Here is a 17195-nt window from a genome sequence, read left to right as displayed (position 1 = left end):
GACTCTGCCTCTCAAATAAAAAAATTTAAACAAACAAAATTCACCCTTGCAAGTTCACAATCCTTTGTTCAGAAAATGATATTTAATAAATGTATATATTTGTGCAACAACTGTCACACAGTTTTTGCAGTTTCATTACCCAAGAAGATATTTGCAGTCAGTCCCTAGTACAGCTCCCAGTTTAGGTCACTGATAATCTACTTCTGACTCCACAGATTTGCATGGACACTTCACGTACATGGAATCATACACTTTGTATGCACTATGTAGTCTTTTGCATTTGGCTTCTGACTTGTTTCTGAGGTTCATCCAGATGGAGCAGCATTGCCATTTCGTTACTTTTGGTGTTGCAGACTATGTTTTGCACCGATCCATAATATTTGTACATCCCATCATCAACTGATGGCCTTCTGGATTGTGTACAATGTGGGGCCATTCTGAATAATGCTGCTATGGGTTTTATGATCCAATTTTATGGGTGCAAACGTACTGTACCAAAGGAAAAGGATTTAGGCAAGAGGGGCACATGAACATGGGCCGAGAATCTCAACTGACCTTGGTATTTAGCAGAAAAGCTATCTTTTAACACAGCACTGAGAGAGCCCCCATTACCAGCGACAATGTAAGCTGAGAGATGAGTCTGGGTCAGATTTCTTGGATACACAGGGTATGCAGATGCACACTGCTTGTGCAGAAAGGGCCTTGCACTCTAGTTTTTCTAAATCCTGGACGCTACCCTTACCCTGGGCTCAATAAGCTGTGGGGAACTGCTTCTGAGGGAAACAGCTTTAGAGAACCAGGCCCTCCCCCGTCTCCTTTACTTGTCACAAGTGAATGAAGTTTCCCTTTGAGTAACTCCTGCTAGAGGCTGATACACATAGAGTGAGCAAACAGATCCCTTTCATCTGCCAACCATGTCCGTAGTGCAAACTTAGTTTTGGGGAGATCGGTACAGGTTGAACACCCTGAATCAGAAAATAAGATATCCAAAATGCTCCAAACTAAAAAAAAAATTTGGGGGTATATTTTAGTAATTCAGATTTTAGATTTTAAGGATAAGCATGCTCAACCTGTACCAATTTCCCGGAGGCTTAAAAAGCACTAAAGGTATCAGGAGTAAAGTTTATGCAAATATTCCGCAATTTGTAAACATCTGAAACTCGAAAACCTTCTGGCCCCAAGCATTTCCAATCAGATAATTCAACCTGCCCTAAGTTATCCAAAGCAAAAATTAGACTTTGCACTTGCTCATTTATGGCCTTAAGGTTTCCCAGAGAAACACATAAAACTACAGAGTGAAAAAAAAAAAAAAAAAAAAAAAAAAAAAAACCACACTACAGAGTCATTAGGAGCACAGATTCTGGATCTGGAGTTTTGGGAATTGTATGCCCAATTAACACTGCACTAATTCCAAATTAGCCATGTCATTAATTTCCTTAGTTTACTTCAGTGTAGGATGAGACAATGACAATGGTTGCTTTATAAGCTTGCTGCGATGGCTAGACACCAAAAAAGACACTTAGCTCAGGACTCACTGGACCTTAACTACCATAGTAACAATAATGCCCCAGGTCCTTGAGGAAGCGACTTGAGGCACGAGGGCCAACAAACATGACGTACAGAAGATTTCTGAACTTATGTCCCCTTTAAATGACATAAACTTGCTCCTGATAAATATGGTACCCAGCCAAGCACAAACCACACGTGGTTTCATATGGTCCTGGCCACCACCACACAATCATTTGTTCCCATGGGACAAACACTAACAGCCCCGTTTGAAGGCAGAAGACCACTGGGTCCAGACACAAAAAACAGCTGAATATCCTGGGTACTCACAGTTCTTTTCATCACCTTCTGAATATGACACCAGACACAGGACAAAAAAAAGAATAAAAATAAATGGGAAAAAAATGAGTAGCTTTTTCAACTTCTTTCACATGACATAACTGTGGCTCAGAGAGGTTGAATAATTTGACCCACATCCCACAGCTGGAAAAGTGCACAGCTGTTTCACACCAGCCCACCTGGCTCCAGCGTTTACATGCATATCACTAGGCTAGGCTGCCTCTTGGAGTAGAAATAGAAACATCTGAGTAAAACATATTCTTGGAAAGGCACACACAAGCATCATCAGTTCTGCTCTGCACACAGACATGCTCTCTTGAATCACCCTATCAGTATTTGATTTACCTTAAACCACGGGAAAATGCTTCTTTCAAAGAAGAGTGGAACAGGGCAGGTCTAAGTTACATCTTACTCTCGATTTCATCTGAAATTCTGACATCCATGTTACACCAGGACAATGCTGGAAAATTAAAGCTTTTCAGGTTCACAGATGAGCGTCTTCATGCTTGAGAAAAGAGGTCTACCCGACCAGAGGAATGTGGTATGTCTAAGCAAGCATGCTTTCAATGTCTGCAAATTCAGAAAGTCACCAGCTCTCTGTGGAAAACACCCCTACTTGTGCAAAGTCTTGTACAATTTACATCCCTCGTGGAAAACACATAATCTATTTTAACATTCGTACCTTTAAGGTGACAAATGAAATGAGGCAGACAACCACGAGCATCCTGAGTACAGAGGTCCACAAACACTAGGTATATGCTTACAAAAGGTTAAAAACCTACAGCTAAACAACATGCAACTACATATTAGCTTTTAGATACAAAGTGATGTAAGATATGCATATGTATAATGATTAAATAAACCTAATGAACATATCCATATTCATTAGTATCTTAAAGGTCCTGAAAGTCTTGATTCACAGAAACCTTACTAAATGCATTTTGGCATCTATCAAATTCTAAGATAACAGTCTGCATCCTACCTGTGTACCACTGGGAAGCACTGCTCTGGATGTCTAACGAATCCATAACCAAATACTACTACCACAGGTTCTCCTACTGAGACATTATTCTCATGTAACCTTTGGGATCCACAAGGTGGGAAAGGCATTAATGACCTGGGTAACAATGGTTAAGTGCGAAGATGACAAACAGAGACATAGTCTCTCACTTACTACTCAAAACAACTTGGTGAGGCAGGCATTTATCAATTAACCCTTACTTCAAAAAGAAGAAATTACTTACACAGTGAGGAAGAGGTGAAATTTGTTTTCAAATATGGGTGCACTAAGCCCAGGATTCATATTCTAATAATTACGCTGAACTGCCTCCTGCTGGGAATATGTGTATCATATCCGAACTCCTGCTGTGCACAATCCACACTTAAAACTGCAGGGAAAATCCAGGAGTGGAAGGCTAAGCATTATAGGCGAAACTTTGGCCATTTATATAACCTACCACTTCCCTATGTCTCCTGTTCTCTTCACTAAGGAGTCAGATTATTGGGACACATTTCCCCCTCTGTCCTAAAATAACCGCAGTGACAGCATATTTTTGAATGATGGTCTATTCTGTAAACAGCTGAAAATAATAAGATGCCTCTGCAGTCAAAGCACTGTTTCCTATCAGCTCTCCATGGGTGGTTATCCATGCACTGATTCCAACGCAAGATGAGTTAGGTTTGTAAGTGAACAGCAGGCATTGCTGTTCTTTCTGCCTCCTGCATACTTTTCAAAACGCTAACATTCGGTTGCCACAGATCAAATTTTATTTTGACACCTAGCCTTTTAAAGAACAAAAAGGAAATTAAGCAAAAATTATGAGATTTAAAGAATGTGAAAAGTTGCTAAAATATGGGAATGTGATGTCTAAAAACGCACTCTTGTCAAGCCTAGCTCACAGAACAGTGTCAGAATAATAAGCACAACCATTTCTCCAGCTCTGTGTCAGCTTTTATTATTATTATCATTTCTTGGCAATCTTTCTACAGCCTCTGAGGATAGAAGAACCCAGTGAGCTGCAGGATTTCTTTCCTCCCCTCCACACATCCTTCGGCCGCTGTTCTCTCCTGGATGCTGGGGACTCAGCCATGACAGTGCAGATGAAGCTGTACTTTTAAAAAGAGGTTGCATTTCACAGGAGGACATGGTCCCAAAGAAGCACACACACACTCTAACAACAAGTCCTGGAGTAGTAAGCATCACGAAGGAATTACAAATAGTATTGGGAGAGATCTGAGGATACTTTAAAAGGTTTGTAGTCAAAAGCTAAGTGTAGTTTGATGCAATTTTGAAATCCACGTATAGTTTGTTCAGATGATGCGTGTCAGTAAAATGTTTGAAAACTCTTCATGTGCATGGAATTCAAAGTCCTCTGCACCACAATTTACTTTTTATTCCACATTTCCATGAACTTTCTAAAGCCCCCTCTCAGTGCTGCCCCAGGAGACCACAAAGGTAGTGAAGGGAGTGAGAGAGACACAGGTGGACTGCCGAGGTTCAGGCTGGATGGTCAACAAAGGTACCTTTAAGGTGACAAATGAAACGAGGCAGACAACCATGAGCTTCCTGAGTACAGAGGTCCACAGCTGGGGCGGATACGTCGGGGAAGCCCAGGAAATTTAAGAATGACTTGTATGGCAGAGTCCAGCAAGTGCATCAGAGACTGGCATGAGACAAGTTCTGAGGTCAGAGATCACAGTGTGTCAGTCACAGGGTGGACAGCCAAGGCAAGGGGAAGGACGGAACCCCAGCAGCAACAGCGAACGACAAACACGTTCAACACAGAGTGCCACAGATCCTCCCCCATTTTAAGAACCACCACTGTTGTTGCTGCTCTGAGGAACCTGGATTACAGGGATGCAGAAGGAGCAGATCTGGTGAGGGATTCACCTAAGGGCAGCTAATTGACAACTGAGGATGGCTAATGTGGGAGCAGTGAGGATGGCAAAGCAAGGACTCAGGGTACATTTCTGGAGGCAGAATTGACAAAACGTTTGAAAGGATAGGATGTGATGAGCAGGTTAAAGGGAGCAGCAGGAACAAGGTCCAGAGTTTTGGCCCAAGCAGCTTGGACAATGCAGCAGTCTGCTGACATGGAGGAGATTAATGGAGCAAGAGAGTTGTGGGTCTGGGTGTTGAGACTCAAGTTTTGTTTCTGTCATCTGTATTTTCCGATGACAATCAAATCTCCAATGGAGACGATGCATGGGCTCAGGCAGAGGTCAGGGCTAAAAATACACATTTGGTACTTCCTCCCGCACAGTTGGTGGTTACAACTTTGGGGCCAAATGAGCTCAGCAAGAAGAGTTGCAATGGCGAGGGGAGAGAAGCAAAGATGGCAGGGGTCGGGGGTGGAGTAAGGAGGGTGGATAAGGAGAAAAGAATGGAACAGTCTTGCAACATTTAGGGGCTAAGAAAGCTGCAGCATTCAGGAAAAAAAAAAAATGGGCGTGGCCAGTGAGGCAAAAGGGAAAATGAAAATGTACCTAGTCCATGCATAGAACTGTGACAGATAACATTCCTACCACCACCACTGACAAGCAGTACAATCCGGCATTGTCACATCCATCCTTGCGTCTACAAGTTCACTGACCCACGCCGCAGAGCTGCTTGTATGCTCTTGAACACTGGGTGTCAACAGTCCTCTTCCAGAAGAATTCCTATGGCTGTTTTGATTGACAACAAACTCAACAACACCTCTTACCCCTTCTTGTCAAGAGCACGCTTTCTGCAGGGGACTGGTCAGTGTACGGCTCTGCAGGGAACTGTGGCACAATCGTGAAGCTGACCTGCCTCTCTCCACTGCAGCTGTGGGCCTTGCCATCGCCACACTCTGTAATTCTGCACCAGCATGTCATTCAAGGTCACTTCTCATGACAAATAAATACAAGATGCATTGCATGGGCTGTTTTATTATGGAAATGTACAAGCTTGTGGAAGTTCGTGTGTAATTTTCTCATATTCTATTTCAGAAGACTTTGCCACAGCTTGCCAATTCACTGTCCATCTCTGCTCTGTAGATTCAGATGTGTACTAAACAACACTCGCTTCAGTGTTTGAACCACATCCACTTTAGCTCCACCCTGAGATCACCACCATCCTTATTTCATAAAAAGCAATCTGTTACCTTTTATCTTTTCTCCCTGACTCACCTCTAACTCCAACAGCAAAATAAGACGAATGTCCATCTTTCCTCTCGTCTTATCTTCTACTAAACTGTGAACATATTTAAGGCAGAACATGTGTTATTAATATTCATATCTCTTACTTCTAGCAGTGCCCAGTACAAAGTGCATGTTCGATAAGTATTGTGTGCATGAATGAATGAATGAGTCTACAAGATCAGTTCAAACTCTTCATTTTAGTTTGATAAAATGGTAAGGATATCAAAAGACTGCTTTATTATATTTTAAATTAGACACTTAGGAAAAACTTCCTTAGTGCTGAGACTAATCAGTCTGTCAAATTTCCCTACTTGCCTTTTATTTGGATATTACATTCTCAGTAGTATGCTAGTTTAATAAGCCACTTTGAGTGACAACTACTATTCAATTGAACTATGATTTTCTTTTCATCTTCAGGAACTGGAAATGTGATTAAAATCAACAGCTACCCAATTAAATGCTGGGTCTCTCTTATGCAAAATGAAGTAAATACTTACTATATTTTAACAAAATTTAAAGTTCCTATAATAATCAGGTACAGAGAAAGAAAATTTTATGAGGTGTCTCCAAATAACTCATGAGACGTATGTACAATAAAAGCTGTGAATAGATTTCAAAAAATGTTTGTATTATAACAAACTTATTTTAATTACATTTCCCTCAGCTATTTAAAGTTCCTTCAAACTCTACTATTTTTACTAATCAACTTCATCATTACTTCAACAGTGAATTAATCAATTTTAACCAAATGGATTCAGCTGAACATTTATCTGAATATTTATTCTACACAAATTGTAACAAAACTTTTAGGAGTCTCTTTTTGTGTGATAAGTGCACCAGCAATGTTGAGAGCACAAAACAGCTCACTTCAAGGGCACCCCGTAGCATGTGCAGAGGTCACTTCTGCGACACAAACTTCATTCTCAACATAAGCATCATTCAATGCTCATCGAAAGCCTTTTGTTCTGACGCCATAAACAAGAGTGTCAAATTGTTAAGTCAACAACAGGAGTCACTGTGTACTAACTCCTCATGAGGGATCTCTGTCCTTAATGTGTTGTCCAATGTGAATTAATGCTATAACTAGTACTCAAACAGTATTTTACACTTTGTGTTTCTGTGTGGTACAAACTGATGAAATCTTTACTTAATATATACTAAAGCGATCTTCTGTATATAAAGATAATTGAAAATAAATCTTGATGTGAATGGAATGGGAGAGGGAGCGGGAGATGGGAGGGTTGCAGGTGGGAGGGAAGTTATAGGGGGGAAAAGCCATTGTAATCCATAAACTGTACTTTGGAAAATTATATTTACTAAATAAAAGTGTTTATAATAATAATAAAAAAAGAAAGCCTTTTGGATAAAGACACCCTGTCATCTGGTTTTAGACCATCATTACTGCCTTCCAACAGAGAATGTGGGAACATACTATCTTTTTTTCTTGCTTTTCTTGTAAGAGGCATGTCAAACAGAATTCACAGGAACAACATCTTGAATTCTCTGGTCCACTAAGTCAGTTGAATGTCTTAGGAATTCAGTTTGAATGAGGTCTTTGGAACTCAGGTTGAATTAAGTGATTAAACTATAAACTGGCAAATTAATATCTGAAATGGGTAAATTTTAATTTCTGGTCTTGTATTCTCTGCACAACATTATTTAATACTGTGTATTTTCTATAGCTTCATGCAGAATCCAGTTTACTTATATAAAATGAAAAGAAAGCAACTAATCCCAAATATTTTTAAAGGCCCTCGTGTATCTGCATAACTATAGACGGATTTTAGCATCTACTTCTTCTGGGGCTGGCACAGGTAAAGCTGCTGCCTGCAGGGCTGACATCCCATATGGGTGCCGCCTCAAGTCCCAGCTGCTCCACTTCCAAGCCAGCTCTCTGCCGTGGCCTGGGAAAGCAGTAGAAGATGGCCCACATGGGAGACCCAGAAGAAGCTACTGGCTTTGGATTGGCGCAGCTCAGAGGGTTGTGGCCATCTCGGGAGTGAACCAGTGAATGGAAGAACACTCACTCACTCACTTTCTCTCTCCGCCTCTGCCTCTCTATAAATCTGCCTTTCAAATAAACAAATCTTTTTTAAAAATTTACTTTTTCTTTGATATAGTCAACTGTTTTTCCTTTTTAGTGTGCTGTGACTTCTTATTTACTTTTTTTTTTAATTTGACAGATAGAATTATAGACAGTGAGAGAGAGAGACAGAGAGAAAGGTCTTCTTTCCGCTGGTTCACTCTCAAATGGTCGCCACGGCTGGTGCTGCACTGATCTGAAGCCAGGAGCCAGGTGCTTCCTCTTGGTCTCCCATGCGGGTGCAGGAGCCAACCACTTGAGCCATCCTCCACTATCCTCCTGGGCCACAGCAGAGAGCTGGACTGGAAGAGGAGCAACCAGGACTAGAACCCAGTGCCCACATGGGATGCTGGCACCGCAAGGTGGAGGATTAACCAAGTGAGCCACGGTGCCGGCCTATTTAATTATTTTCAAAGGAGAATGTTTTTTTATTTAAAAATGATGGTATGTAATTTTGTAAATATTCATCAAGCACAAAATGATCTGATTCATGTATTTTTTTGGACAATAATCTACTCAGTAATTAGCGTAAACCTCACCTTAAACTTTTATTATTTTTGACAAGTAAATTCAAAATTCTCTCCTCTAATATCTTGTGGTATATAATAGATATTTTATTCACCCTGCTATGCCATGGTATTTGGTTGAGACATATAACTAAATTTTCAAAATAACACTCCTTTCTGTATTACATTAGAACACTTTAAAAAGAAGATTTGATTCATAACTCAGCTCCTAATAAACTCTAAAAAAACTGCATGATTACTACAGTTTACTAAATGTATTTTAGTTTCAGTATTCTAATACAGAAAGTTATTTGAACAGGTGCTCAACAATAAGATCAATCATCTTCATGATATACCATGACAAAAGAATGCACCTGATTCAACAAAACTAGTGACAGTGAGAACATATAAATATATCTCCAATAGTGGACATTACCTGGATTATTTTTGCTTTTTCACTTTGTTACTGTAAATTCACTCTTCAGTTCTAATAGCTGACTGATCATGGCATCTTTCCGATTTTATCTGGATTTGGAAAAATGCAGTATCCATGTTTAACACAAATGTGATCAACCTCAGTAGACAGGAGGCTTGAAAGTACATGACTGCTCTAAGCAGCCAAGTTTAATGGGCAATAAATTCATATACGTCCTTCTGTAGAATGATACTGAGACCAAGAGACCCTTATTGATAGCCTTTTATGACAGGGAAACAGAAAAATGCTAGACACTGTTTTTGACCTTGACTGTGAACATTTTCACATCCTCAGGACTTCACAGCTGTGAATGACTTTGCTTATGGGCGCATCTGGTCCCACCAAGACTGTCCCTGAACGCAGGAAGCTCTATGGCCCACAGAGCAGTCCCTAAGAAGAAATGATCACTGACTTGAGAGCTGATTTCAATTACATCATATATGAATTTTGTTGTGCTTGACGGCTAATTCCTACAATCAATAAACAGAAATTGCTGAAATGTAATCCAGTTGTGTTCTTTTAAAGTGTGACTATTACAACAATAACTCCCTAATCCTGATGCTTCGGAATTTACATTTTAAAAAATATAATAAATGATCCTTAAAATATTTTTGCTGTTCTATAAAGACATAAACATTGATGAAATTCATGATATTATTATATTTATTTTCCTCTGTGGAATTTAAACAAAATATAAACTGAAAGTGGAATTAATTAAATTATGTCAGCCAGTGTTGTGATGGCTAATTAATATTATTTATGGTCATTATTTAATTACTTTAATATTCAAAGAGTTCTAATAATTTTAGTGTATATTTCTTTTTTTAAAAGATTTATTTATTTATTTGAAAGTCAGAGTTACACAGACAGAGAAGGAGAGACAGAGAGTGAGAGAGAGGTCTTCCATCTGCTGGTTCACTCCCCAGTTGGCTGCAACGGATGGAGCTGTGCCAATCCAAAGACAGGAGCCTCTTCCGGGTCTCCCACATGGGTTCAGGGGTCCAAGCACTTGGGCCACCTTACACTGCTTTCCCAGGCCACAGCAGAGAGCTGCATCGGAAGTGGAGCAGTGGGGACTGGAACTGGTGTCCAAAGGGATGCCCGCACTGCAGGGGGCGGCTTAACTGGCTATGCGACAGCGCAGGCCCATTGTATATATCAAATAACAAATAGACTAGACCTGTGTATTTCTTAGAAATGCTGGAGTGTGCTATCTGAATTCCTAGAAATTATCATGGACAAGGTGGGGCTGACCTTCCCGGGTGTTTCCTGAGATCCTGCTGTCACTGATACCTGCAGCACTGTTTTGTTTCATCATGTGGGGAGCTGGGAGTAGGTTATGGGGCTTCTGTTAAAAAATTAAAGAACTTTGGCCGGCGCCGCGGCTCACTAGGCTTAATCCTCCACCTTGCGGCGCTGGCACACCGGGTTCTAGTCCCGGTCGGGGCGCCAGATTCTGTCCCGGTTGCCCCCCTTCCAGGCCAGCTCTCTGCTGTGGCCTGGGAGTGCAGTGGAGGATGGCCCAAGTGCTCGGGCCCTGCACCCCATGGGAGACCAGGAGAAGCACCTGGCTCCTGCCATCGGATTAGCACGGAGTGCCGGCCACAGCGCGCCAGCCGCAGCGGCCATTGGAGGGTGAACCAACGGCAAAGGAAGACCTTTCTGTCTCTCTCACTCACTGTCCACTCTGCTTGTCAAAAAAAAAAAAAAAAATTAAAGAACTTTAAAAAACAGTATATTTACTTCTCATTTTCCAGAACATGGTGAAGGGAACAAGGTACAAAGGGCTATGAATGGGGTTGCAAGCCCCAGCATGAATGGACAGGGAGTACTGATGAAAATGTACACATGACGGAAAACAGGAATGTCAACCTATGACGATGTCTGGAGCAAGTGCCTGTGGAGGACTTACACTGTGAGTGAAGACATGCACTCTTAAACACAGACCAATCAATCAGGTCCTCAGAAAACTCACTTAGCACCTCTTCTTTCTGAGAAAACTGTAGTGAATCACTGGAAACTTGAGAGAAATAACTAATGATTCAACGCTCGATACTGTCGCTGTCAGATATTTACAGTCAAAACAGGGTCAGCTCTGGGGAGGGTAATCCAGAAAAGACGGGGTAGCCATCCACATCATCAACACTGACTTCAAAAATGCCTCATGTAGTACGGTGGTGTAGAGCAGCCTCTGCAAATGAATGCTATCCTCAAATATTTGAAGAGATGCCTTGTTTAAGGAAACCCAACCTTGGTACATGATGTGCCAATGGGCTGAGCCACTAGGAAAACACCCTGAAGTCACGTGTACCAAAGCTGGCACTAACCCCAAGTTACAAGAGAGTATTCACACAGAAGCTAAGTGATCTCCTGGTGGTGATACTACATACGGCATGATTAGTTGCAGCAGACAGTAGGAGCTCATGGCCTGTGAGGCTTGCTCAATCCAGAAATCCAAGGTTATTGCTCAGAGCGTGCAGCCCCTCATTCCTGTCTTATGCCTTTGATATAAGCCACCCAAACACTGTGGCGGCTACACCTGTGACCTCTTCAAACTAAGTATGAATAAAAGGACAAAAGCTTAAATCATACAGTTTGCTCAATCATCCATTTATCCTTTCATCAGCTGCTTACAGGGTACTGCTCAGAACCAATGAGAACTTCTCCTTCCTATCCGAACTCAAGAACACCAGCTTGGGGTGGGGATTGAGAAAAGGGCACAATTGCTTCAAATTCTTACTATTGCCTATGTTACTATTTTTACTCATTAAAAATAATGTTTAATATGTAGGAGAAAAAAGAAAACATTTTATTTTTGAATAAGCTCAAAATATTTAAATTCATCATCCACCATTCATTAACAAACTGAACACTGTGTGCTGACAGCCATTTTATTTGCTGAGAACATGAGAATGAATATAATGCCCACAGTCCTTGCCCACACTTTATTACACACATGGATTATAAGAAACATTTCTATTAGTAATAAATTCTAGGTGCCAGTGCTGCGGCGTAGCGGGTAAAGCTGCCGCCTGCAGTGCTGGCATCCCATGCGGATGCCAGTTTGTGTCCAAGCTGCTCTACTTCTGATCCAGCTCTCTGCTATGACCTGGGGAAGCAGTAGAAGATGGCCCAAGTCCTTGGGCCTCTGCACCTGTGTGGGAGAGCTGGAAGAGACTCCAGGCTCCTGGCTTCCGATGGGTGCAGCTCTGGCCATTGCAGCCAACTGGGGAGTTACCCAGTGGATGGAGGACCTCTCTCTTTCTTGCTCTCTGCCTCTCCTTCTCTAACTCTTTCAAATAAATAAATAAATCTTAAAAAATAATAAATTATAAAGTTTGGATGAAAATACTATTTAAATAATCTAATACATGATTATACAGTAATTATTATGTCCTCTAATTAAAACATTTAAAAATTCAACACTCAGTAGGATAGCAACCAAATTTTTCAATATTTCTTTAAATCTACATGGAATATTCCCCAGTATTGACAAAAATCAGAGATTCATAAAGTTATAACTGTTGAAGTGGAAAAATAAAGCAATAGTTAAAATGTGCTTTTCATATTAATACTTAAGAGTTTATATATTCTACTCTCCCCTCCCCTCAAAAACACTTCATTAAAAATGGTCATTAATTTTTAAAAAGCTCCAATGGTCTTCTGAAGATAATACAAATTTTCCTCTTGAACATTAACATTTCATTCTTTATCCCAAGAAATCAGAGAAGTATAGCTTCCACAGTCAGACCCACTACAGTAACCACAGACAAGGAACTTAATTCCTTGATTTTCTCTTTTCCGACATCTGAAAGGAAGATTAAAAGAAAAAGTACTGGCCTCACAGGGTTGATGCAGAAATGAAATGAGCTCATATATGAAAAAGATATAATGCTTTTTTTTTTTTTTTGACAGTTAGTTACAGACAGTGAGAGACAGAGAGAAAGGTCTTCGTTCCGCTGGTTCACCCCCCAAATGGCCACTACGGCCAGCGCTGCGCCGATCCGAAGCCAGGACCCATGTGCTTCCTCCTGGTCTCCCACGCAGGTGCAGGGGCCCAAGCACTTGGGCCATCCTCCACTGCCCTCCCAGGCCACAGCAGAGAGCTGGACTGGAAGAGGAGCAACCAGGACTAGAACCCGTCGCCCATATGGGATGCCGGTGCCGCAGGCGGAGGATCAACCAAGTGAGCTACAGCGCCTGCCAAGTATATAATGCTTTTTAAAGCACGCAGTCAGCATGTAAAAATGCTTGCTATTGTTTCTGGTAGGAAGCTGGAAGTGCATAACAGTAAAAATATATATGCAAGTCTGCAATGACACGGGTTCTTAGAACAGCTTAAAATGGAGCATTCTGGACCAAGCACTTAAGCCTTGCCATTAATCAAGGTGTCAAATATTCTCAAGGCCCTACGTGCTCATGTGTTCCTCCTCACATGGTGTGTGCTGCCAGAATTCACTAACGTTCATAATTGCCACCACTTTCCTCATTTTGACTACAGATGCTGTTCTGCTGCTTGGCTGAGATTATCTGGCTTTGCACAGTGGAAATAAAACTATTACCAAACCTTTCCAGCCATAACGTGATCTTGTTCAGCGACAGAACTTTCCTGCCAACTCCAACCAAACGTTTATTTGTTCATTTATTCCCTTCATGTATTTTAGACAGTCGTAGACAAGGCTAAGCAAACCCAAGCAGAAAAGGTTTGAAATTATCTCACAAACATTTGATGTAAAATAGGAATCTCTATTTCAATCACGCAGAGTACTCTTATTGTTCACTTTCGAGGGAAAATCCCTAAACTTCTGGTTCTCATTAGACTTGGGAAATAACAGAACCTGGCCTGAGAAACTAGGACAGTTTCAATCTGAATAGTAGTCAATCGTGCGTTTACATTTTTAGGCTTGCAGAATTCATCAATATCCATAACCTATTCTGGTAACTCCATCCTGAGCATTTCCTTATCCATCAAGATGCAAAAAAATCCCTGGGTGCAAGGATGAGTGGTGAGTGTATTTCTCATGAATTGCAGAAGGTTTCACACTGAGCTTGCCACAGTACCCTATCTCCCTATGGTCAGCGACATATCATGGTAAAGTGGCTCAGATGACTGCTCCACAGCCTGCTTATGGATGAATAAGATGTCTCTGTATTAAGCCATCAGATTTTGTCTTGGAATCAAACATACAGCATAGCCCACAAGCTACAAATATCCATCAATTGAATCCACCTGTGGCAAAGTGCTTAGCTTAGGCAAGCTCCATTCAAATGCTAATCAATATCCAACCACAGCACTGAGGGGAAGTGATGACCTCTTACTTTTGTTTGTAACTCCAGCCCTGGAGAATCAGAGGAGATTTGTTTATTGGCTAAATCCACTTAATTAAATCTCAGCTCTTGAGTAAGTACCGCAGCACTAGAACAATCTCAGTCTAGATTTCTTAAATGAGCTGTATGGCCGGATATGAAGAATCAAAACACAGGGTTCAGTTTTTAGTAGCAATCACCTAAACTATGTGCTAATGAAATGATGCCTTAATAAGAGAGCACTTTGTATCAACGTATCACCGTTCAAACTGAGCAAGGGCAAGGTTAGGATGTAAATGAATTTTAAGACCTGAATTTAGTTACATATAATAGACGTATATAATGAAACTGTATGAATTAAATAAAATAAAACTTCAGATTTTTTTAAACTTATTTTGTCCCCAATAGAAACCCAGATATAAATTATGTGGTAATGTCTTTATGAGGATGGAGTCCAGAGTTATGTGAATATGCTTAAACAATTATGAAAAAAAATGTAAAACATCACCTTCCATGGAATATCTCAAGATTTTATAGAAAGAACAGAAAAAATGAAATGTATAAAATTTAAACTAATTTCAACTTAAACACAATTAAAAAGGTATTAAATCTGACTAGCAAATCTAATACATATCATTACTAAAATATTAATGCTGGTTTTGATTGTGCTTTGTGTTATTCATAAAACCAGAAATTAAATAATAGAATATAATCCTAGTTTGAAAATTCATGCTTAATTATTAGGTTTTCTTTGCTTTACCTAGACTTGGAGCAAGTTAGATTCTAGCCAACCCATATCTAAATTCCTGGGCAGGTGAACTGTGTGATATGCCCTTCAGTCTCTGCTGGACTACTGACTGCATGCTTCCTCTGTGATCCTAACCCAGGAAACAATGCTAACATGTCTGCCCATAAGAGCTATGTACCAGAAAACAGAGCTTTTAATGACCTCTTCACTACCCTCTAACTACACGAAAATTCAAATGGACATTTTCAGAATCTTAATAAGATCATCACTTGCATGCTCCATTTCAAAGGAATACATACATTATTACTCATTGTGAATGACACTGGCGATAAGTGGAAGTAATCTACACATCTTTCACTGAATGTTACAAGAAAATCATTTCACTCACTGCATTTTAGAGCACAAGACAGTCTATTTAAAAAAAATCAAACATGTATGTATTGAAACTTTTTTTTATCTTTAAATCACACATATTCCATTAATATTATCTGAAAACTAAAAGCTCACACGGCCATGCTTAACTAAAAGAATAGTGCAGTTATGATGCACAGTCCTTCAAGCCAGTACTTAATTTTGGACCAGGTACCTTCAAAGTACAAGGACACTTATTCCACTGTCACTAGCAAAGAGATGGACAGTGAGGGAGAAACCCGCCCCTGCCAGATCTCTGTGTCAAGTAGTGAGAAGCTGCTCTGCATCTGCCTTTTCAGCAGAGAGGTCCAAGGTGCTGAAGTGCGTGTGTGCAGGGCGCCACAAACAGCTGGGATCGCGCTGCCTGAAGCTGGGTGTCCTTACTTAGTAGGCAGAGCAGGAGGACCAGCCACAGACTAAGGAGACGAGTACCTCGGAGAGGCCTGTCAATCTGCAGGACCAAGTGCGCTGGGAAAAGTATCTCTGTGACCATCACGGGAACGGAGGAGAAACTGCAACAACTGCCCGCAGTTTGAAGCTATTATGATTCCAAGAACAATCTTCAGAAATGGGAAAGACAATGGAGTGCAGATATCCAGATAATAAAAACGCTATTTTTATCTCTACTTCTATGCTTTTTCAATTGTCTAAGTAATGTAGGATATACACATGCAGCAGTCCTAAGTATTTAAATCTCAGTAAAACATTTTAAGATGTATAATTCAGACTTTAGCTAGAGACAGAAGGGAATAATTTGATAAGACACGATTACCCCAAGTCTTACTTTCACGCTTACATTATTGTTTTTAATCCTGAAATTTTTCACTGTGTAAGGGCTCAGTTAAATAGCTCCGTATCTCGAGATCATCCTATAGGGGAATTCAAAAGTTCGCGGAAAACAGATTTAAGTTCATTTTGGTGTAAACATGTTTTGAAATCCATGCACACTTTCGTCACGACACCAACTTTCTAAGTACCCTCATTTAAAGTTTATTTATCAGCCTAAGCTCCATAAAGCCCAAAAAACTTTTGTGAAGGATGACATACATGTCTGGTATGTCCCTAAAGAATCGAGGACCGATTTCATTATGTCAGAGCTATCATTTGCCATGACTCACTGAGGCAGAACAGGCGTCCATTAAAGATTTTTAAAGATTAAGATAAAAAGGAAATCAGAAGGAGCCACATCGGGACTGTAAGGTAGTTGCCTTTTGTACTAGAAGCTTCTCCAAATCGCCTTTGGTGAGGGGATGGGCAAGAGCACTCCCATGCTGGGGAAGCACTCTGATGCTCTCCTAGGCGTTTTTCTACTTCCAATGCCATCATCAACTGCTGATGCTACAGCTCCACGGGCCTCCAGACTCAACAAGCCACCTGCCTTGAGCCTCGTATAAAGCTGCTACCATGACCCTAGCTAGCTCTTCTCCTCTCTGCTTTGGCTCTGACTCGATCACCCGCCTGTTGGGAGCCACTGTGTTGACTGTGCATTCGCCTCAGGACTGTACTGGAAAAGCCATGGTCCACCTCCTGTTTCAAATCTCCCAACAGTGCTTCCAGATCTTCATTCCGCTCGTTTAAAACTTCCACCGAAAGCTCTGCTCTTGCCTGCAGCTGATAGGGGTGCAGCAGTTTTAGCACCCATCAAGTACAAAGCTT

General features: G+C 40.8%; 1 protein-coding gene across 7 annotated transcripts in view; it reads right to left on the bottom strand.

Moving 5' to 3' along the window:
- PRR16 (proline rich 16) overlaps positions 1–17195 on the bottom strand; it is a 193076-nt gene that overhangs the window by 53133 nt on the left and 122748 nt on the right. The window contains exon 2 of one of the 7 annotated variants that reach the window (XM_089334844.1): positions 5998–6061. The exons of the other annotated variants lie outside the window; for them this stretch is intronic. Coding sequence (XP_089190970.1) covers positions 5998–6061 — 64 coding nt within the window. The remainder of the gene's footprint in view (positions 1–5997; positions 6062–17195) is intronic. 7 annotated transcript variants of the gene reach the window in all.

The sequence above is a fragment of the Oryctolagus cuniculus genome, chromosome 6, assembly GCF_051225735.1.
Source record: "Oryctolagus cuniculus isolate XC-2025 breed Fujian yellow rabbit chromosome 6, ASM5122573v1, whole genome shotgun sequence".
Classification (NCBI taxonomy): Eukaryota; Metazoa; Chordata; class Mammalia; order Lagomorpha; family Leporidae; genus Oryctolagus; species Oryctolagus cuniculus.
The sequence above is the reverse complement of the archived record's forward strand: the minus strand, read 5'-3'. Positions and strand labels throughout refer to the sequence as shown.